This window comes from Alligator sinensis, unplaced genomic scaffold (assembly GCF_000455745.1).
Source record: "Alligator sinensis unplaced genomic scaffold, ASM45574v1 scaffold485_1, whole genome shotgun sequence".
In the NCBI taxonomy this organism is placed as follows: domain Eukaryota; kingdom Metazoa; phylum Chordata; order Crocodylia; family Alligatoridae; genus Alligator; species Alligator sinensis.
The window spans coordinates 194,053-201,168 of NW_005842957.1; the positions used below are offsets into that span (position 1 = coordinate 194,053).

The window sequence follows — 7,116 nt, forward strand, 5'->3', positions numbered from 1 at the left end:
GGGGGGGGGAAGCGGGGCAACCACGCCGGGCACTGAAGCGAAGGGGTGCCAACAGGTGCTGCCCAGCTGGGCCGGGGCATGGGATGGAGCCGCGAGCAGCTGGTTTGGGGGGGTGCAGGGATGGGGGAAGGGTGGCTTCCACCACTGTGTGCACTTCCAGGCAAACATGGGGGACATGTATCCCCCTCCACCGGACCTGTGCGTGGGGCAAGGGCGGGCTGCTCCTGTGGGCTTTGCCCCGGGCACCAAACTTCACTGCTATAGCACTGTTCAGGTGCCCAAGCTGAGGGAGATCTCTGTATCCTATGTGACAGTCTGGAACATGCACACCCCTCAGTATGATTTCGGGGGCGGGGGATCCGAGCTAGGGCACATGGGAGAAACCCCAATAACAAAGGAATGTGACTTGGGGATGGTGGAAGGCCAATCCTCATCACACTACTTTGGGAGTCCCACTTCTTTCTGTCTCTCCTGAGCACCTTATCCCCAGTGATGTTCTTCTGAACTTGTGCAGGTCTTGTCTCCCTAGCTTTGGAAAGTGCTTTTCAGATTGACAACTTCTGTGATGAAGAGTGCAGCGACCAAGCTGTTGCTGCTCCAGTCTGAGACCCAGCAGATTTATGGGGGTGGAGCAGCATCCATATCCCCTCCCTGCTGGCTCCCACTCCTCGCTGGCTGGGAAAAGGGAGGGTCTTCCTTGAAGCTGGTCGATCATGCTGACAAAGTGCCCCTAGCCGTGCACTGCATTAACACCACCCCCAGCTCTCCCCCTCAGAGCTGTTTAATGGAGCTACAAGAACAATTACTTTTCCAATGTAGATTTTGCTCAGCTGTGCAGCTGACGTCCATCCATCCCCTTCCTCCCTCCCTCCTTCTAGCCTGGTCTTCTAGGTATAAAATGCCAGCTGCCCCCAAGTGCTGGGCTTGTTTCTCTGTGGAGCATCAGTCACCTGTGGAGCAAAGCCTCGGTGAACAGGTGAGTGACTGGGGCCAGCTGCTCTCATCCTTGTCTTGCTTCTGTCTGGCTGTTGCTGCTAGTTGATCTGTGAATGAGATTAGAACACTGCTGGAACATAAAGAGCCCCTGAGGCTGTAAAAGCAGCTCTGGGTTTGACAGGGGGTTGCCAGGAAAGAAGAGCTAATGGCAAAGACTGGTTACTGATAGGAGGGGTGTAGATAGAAAATGAAGACTTGGATCTGAGAACGATAAGGAATGCCAGGCTCTATTCCTGGCTCTGCCACTGACTCACCCTGTGACCCCGAGCAACTCCCCTAGACCTGCTGAAGCCAGTGGAAGTGCAAACACTGACTTTAGCCAAGGCAGGATCAGGCTCTAACCCCTTCAGATACAAGCAGTTAAGAGAAGTGTGAGTGAACACCCATTGAAAGACCTCCCAGGTACTTCCACTCAGGCTTTGTCCCATCCAGATTTTAAGATCTGCCTTTTAAAGGTCCTGATTAGGAAGCTGAGTGTTAGTGTCACATTTCTGGTGGTACTGTGGTGGCAGGGAAGGGACTAGGGGAGAGTGTACACAGTGTATGGCTGACAACTTTCTCCTCCTTGGGAAAAGGAGGGAAAATGATTAAGGAAATTCTACTGGAATGCTTTCCAGTTCATAATGAACTTTCCTATGAAAAGCAGGTTAGGTTCATAGATGTTTGGGTCGGAAGGGACCTCAGTAGATCATTGAGTTTGACCCCCTGCCTTGGGTCCTTTTGTACTCTGAGCTATTTTCTTAGCACTATTTATTTCTGCTCCATGTTTTTTGGTCTCTTCTTTAATCTGATGCAATAGAATGGTGAGATCAGGGTTACAAGTCAGACATTAACATCCTTAGTGAAATGCCAAAAGGGCTGGAGAAAATAAGGAACAAAAATATTTTTTTAGTCAGTAGTTAATAACTATAATTAAAAACTCATCCATGTTTCGTTTTAGAAGGAGAAGGATGGGCTGGAGATTAAAGTAAAACTCTGGGATTTGGGAGCCCCATCCTGTACTTAGCATGGTCTTACTTCCCACTGACAACAATGGGAGTTGAGGATGCTCAGCATCATGCAGGATCAACTCAACAGTCTCCCTGTACCTCAGTTTCTCCCAGATTAAAATGTGTAATACCATAACTATCTTTTCTTCCAGGGGTATGAACAAATTCCTTAGTGTGATATGGTGCTCAGCCACTTCATTGTAGGAGACCCAGCAGTACCTACCTAGAGGTGTTTGGAAGACATGTATTTAAAAGGGCATCTTGCCCTGGGTGTTTATAGTAAATTTAATAAATAATGGGTCTGTTGAAAGTTGATTCAAGTGAGCTGACTGGCTAATTCCAGTCTTAAGAAGTTCCTTGTGTACTTGGAAAATGCATCACCTGGCCAAAAAATATAAACACCAGTGTAATGGAGGCAGAATTGCCCTACTATACTGATTGTTCAGTGGAAATGTAGGTATTCATAACACTGTCACTCTATTCTTTTTAGAGGTGTTTGGCTGGGTATGATGTACTCTGCAAAGGTATTAATTACAGTGAGATAATTATGCAGTTAACAAAAGTTAATTTAAGGGTTTGCTACAAACAGCTATTAAAAACATTCTTTTGGGTTACATTTGTCTCTCATTTGCACCCTTAAAAAAAAAAAAGCAAAGGTAAGCATTAAATTGTGCTGAAGACTAGCAGAAGCACATAGTGACTGTGGAGCTATTTTAATAAATGAAAGAAATGGAACTGGCCAAGTGCTTCATAAAGTGAATATTGGTTTAACTGCACTGCATGTTACACAGTGCCCTTTGTTATCTCCCCAAATGTGAGGATGTTTCAGGGCCTGGTCCTGTACCTATTAATGGCTTAGTCCACACTTAGAAGTTGCATCAGCCTAGCTGAATCAGTTTGGAGTGTTAAAACAATCACCATCCTAATTGGCATAGCTATGAGGGCTGGAACTGTAAATACAGATGTATCAGCAAACATGCCTTTTTGCCAGCATTGCTTATTCTGTTTGGGGAACTGGCATAAGCTGTACTAGCAGAAGAGCTGTTTGACCCATGCGGGTATATCTGCCAGGCAGTGGTGACTTCACACATCCTATGCTGCTCCACACAGGTTGCTTCCTAAGTCAGAAGCAGTGACCTCACATCTGCTCACTGCTTCAGGTGAACTAATCAGTGTTACTGAGCGATAGCATCAATTAACACACCTTGCTGTTCATCAGCCAGCTTGCAGTGCCACATAGACACAGATGCACTGCTCCAGGCTTGTCTGGCAGCCAGGGCACAGCAGTAGATTTGGGGGTGCTGGAATGCACCACTGCCTGCCATAGCATGTGGACATGATTTAAAAACTGCAAATTGTTGAACTGTTCTCACTAGGAAGTTTGCCAGGATTGACCTACCAGCAACCCCTTTTACAGGTAGACAGGTCTAAAGCCAGTGACGGTGCTGCTTGCAACTTTTAGCTGGTACAGGCTCAAAATATTTATCTCAACTTCCCCGTAGGCTAAATATCCTCACTTAGCAACAGGAAGCCTGAAAAAAGGAAGGGTTATGTGACTTGTCCAAGATTTCAATGAGGTAATAGAGAGCTAGGAATAGCACCCAGAATACTTTTCCTTGTGTCCTAACTTCTAGACCTGCTTCCTCCCATTACTGCCTAGCTCTTGTAGACTGTTGTCCGTAGAGCCCACCCTGTAGTCTGTCTTCCCTGTGTTTATAGCCTACCTCACTGCCCTCTATAGTTTTGCTGGGACTCTAGGGTAGGATCATATTCAAGTGGCAATGTTGTGTTGTGTTAAATTAAAAAAAAATCTCAAGTTCGTACCAGGAAAGCTTTACAACAAAGTTTTCCTTTCCACAGCATTTAATCCTATCTAAGACTGTAAAATACCCCAGTAGCTAACATACTAGTAAAGAAAACATGAACAGCAATAAAAGAGGTCATTGATATGAACCTGGAGAGCGAATCCTGATGGGCTGTAGAACTCCACGGCTCTCTCCAGTCATTGACTAATCCTTACATCACTTTTGAGGGAGGTGAGTGCTATACTCACTGACCACATAGTGCGTAAGGACTAGTCGCAAGAAGCCACATAGCAAGTCAGTGACAGCGTTGGACACAAGACATCCTGGGTCCTAGTTCCATCCTCAGTGGCTTGGGTCAAGGGGTTCAATTTTTTTACCACGTTTTTAGAATTTAAACAGCTGTAAGATGAACAGCTAAATTATAAACCACCTTAATTATCAAGGGACAGTGCGTTTTGATGCTATGTTCTTTAAATCATGCATTTTAATTGAGTTTCCTTCTTTTCTTGCAGTGCCTTTATCCTCGACCCATCATGTGGTATTCAGTGCCATGGTCTCAGCAGTCTCATTGGTCACCTCAATCCAAGCACTTAAAGCTTGTCACAGTCTACGTTTTGGTGCTCTTGGTATCACTCAGCTTTGTGACAGGCCAGAGCAGATCATTTAAACATCAGATAGACAACAGAAGTAAGCATTGATTTTTGGCTTTTTTCAAGTGAACTTTGATTTTGCCCCTAAGCTGGAGACTGTCAGCCTGATTCTTGTCTCGCAGGGGATAATTCCACTGACTCCGATGAAATCCAGACTCACACATACATGAATGAGATCAGACTCAGGTTGTTAGTCAGAATGCTGAGCGCACAGTCCTCTTGGGTTTGTCTATAAGGTTAAAAAGATTATATGGAGCAACGACCTCCATCCCATTGTATGTTGTGCTCTCATATAGATTAGGATGTTTGACTTCATAACTCTCTTAGTCAAGTGAAACGTCTCCATTTTTAAACTTCTGTGACAGAAGCACAAGGAAGATCATGAATGCTGCGTGCCCCCGGGAGGCTGGGGGGGCACGATGAGCTCTCACAGGTGGCAGTGGCACTATCGGCGGCAGGGGGGGGGGGGGGGGGGGGGGGGCAATCGTGGACTGCCCACAGATGCCGCTGGAGGTGTCAGCAGCGAGGAGGGTGGGGGTAGCAAGCGGCGACTGCCTGCAGGAGCTGCCGGCAGTGTTGGCGCATAGGGGGTGCACTGCCAAGCTCAGGTGGTGCACGTGCACCCACATGCACCCCCTACATGTCACCAAATGAGGAAGATACTAGTGCACCAGAGACCACTCACTTCCAAATATTTTATTGTTGTAATGGCTGAAGCCAGGTTAGGTAAATGGCAATACCATCTTTTTTGCACTGAGTGAAAAACGGGGAATCTAAAGAGTCTCTGTGACAGAAGCATCATCAAAACAAACCTCTCTTGCATATTCATAATGAAGGGGTGCAAAAAAGAAATGGAAGAAAGAATCTATAGTGTGCACTGTCCTTTCTCCAACTCCTCAGAATACTTCAGTGGGTGATACTTGGGCACTGAGTGCTGAAGGCTTGCAGGGGGTTGGCCATGAGCAACAGGAATGAGTTCCCTTTACCAGAAGTTTCTACATTTTTACAAGCAACTAGAGAGTTTGGGAGTTCAGATTTTTAGTTACCTACTTGACTCAATTTAAAGGTTCTGATTTTTTTTTTCAGAGGTTGGGGGGCTCAGTACTGTCTGGTAACCAGGCAGAAGTTTTAAGGTTTCTCAAGTTAGGCATACAAAAATTCATGGCCTGCAGCACAATTTACATCACAAATCTTTGAGAAAGTTATTTTGTGTTCATAGGGCAATTTGTGATCACCATAGGAGGGGATTTGTTTTTTGGGGTTCTTGGGATTTTTTTTTTTTTTTTGCTTGTCTCTGTTTAAAGAGTAACACATACAGGGTCCTGTCCTGCAGTCTCATTTCAAAGCTCTGTGTGAACTAGTAAATGTATTTCAAATGAAATTGCCCATCAGTCTATCTTGACAGTTGTATTCCTGGAATAATAGCAGGCACTTGATTATGGCACTGATGTTTTTATCACGCTGCTATAGAATTTTTTCCCATTATAGTATCTTGCATTATACCAATCTTGCCATTTTTTTCCAATGCAATTTAAAAATAAATCTGGTCTTGGAAATCAAATTGTGCAAAAAAAGCCAAGTTTGAAGATCACGTACAATGTGTAAAAGCTGTGTAAAAAGATCGGCCATGTTTGTATGGCTGCATCATTCTTCATATGTGCTAAAATCTTTGAACTCTGATATAAAATCTCGTAGATACAGTGTCAGACACTTATTGGAGTGATCATAAATGAGAATTTCTGTCCCATGAAAAAAATCTCCAAATCTCAATATTTGTTTTTTTATCTCTAAGGAGCTCAAAGTTAAAATATTTTACAGAACAGAAATTCCAAAATATCAGAATTTGGAAACATTACACAAAATAGAAAAGAGCTTTTCTTTAAAAATTTTAATATTCCAACAGTAGATTTAATATTTAACTAAGGTAAAATATTAAATATTAATAAAACAATAGAATAAAGTAATTGATAAAACCATACCTCTCAATTTGGCATTTTAAAATTATTTTTTTCAGCAAATTGTGTTGACACTGACAGGCTGTCATGAACACTGAGATTTTCAACACAGCAGCATTTTCCAACAGAAAAATAACTGCATTGAAATTTTGCTGGCAGCTTTAGTATGTTTGTGGCTTTAAAGTATTCAGGGCATAGAAGGGTTCTTCTGGAACCTATTGCTATTGCCTACAAGATCTTCCAATGATGGCTAGTTTGGAAAGACTGACTAAAGGACACATTCAGTACACTGTGACCAAAATGCAAGAAACTTTTGGTTTTTCTTCAGTAGGTGTATTTAATACACGCACCCAGGCAGATGCTATGGATTTAACCTGCAATGATCCAGAAGATAACCCAGGAGCTATTCACTTACATGGAGGACAAGCATATGCTCTGTATGATCACCCTCTTTCAGAACTTCTGTTGAGGGAGGGGAGACACAAAATTGATCAGGGCTCTGAAAATGTACAGAGTAGATCCCTCTTAGGCAATGTGCTGATGGGTTTATCCCTTGATCTCTGCTAGTTTCTACTACTACAACCTTCTACCACCTGCAAGGTAATGCCAGCAAAAGTTAGCGCAGGCCTTGGTCTGAGTGTAGCTCATAGTTTCATAGCTGGTAGGGTCGGAAGGGACCTGAGCAGATCATCAAGTCTGACCCCCTGCCATGGCAGGAAAG

General features: G+C 44.0%; 1 protein-coding gene across 1 annotated transcript in view; it reads left to right on the top strand.

The window, feature by feature from the left end:
* Positions 1-565: 565 nt before the first annotated feature.
* LOC102380130 overlaps positions 566-7,116 on the top strand; it is an 8,284-nt gene continuing 1,733 nt past the window's right edge. Inside the window, exons 1-2 of the mRNA XM_006036372.3 lie at positions 566-976; positions 4,303-4,477. Of these exons, the coding sequence (XP_006036434.2) occupies positions 566-976; positions 4,303-4,477 (586 nt within the window). The remainder of the gene's footprint in view (positions 977-4,302; positions 4,478-7,116) is intronic.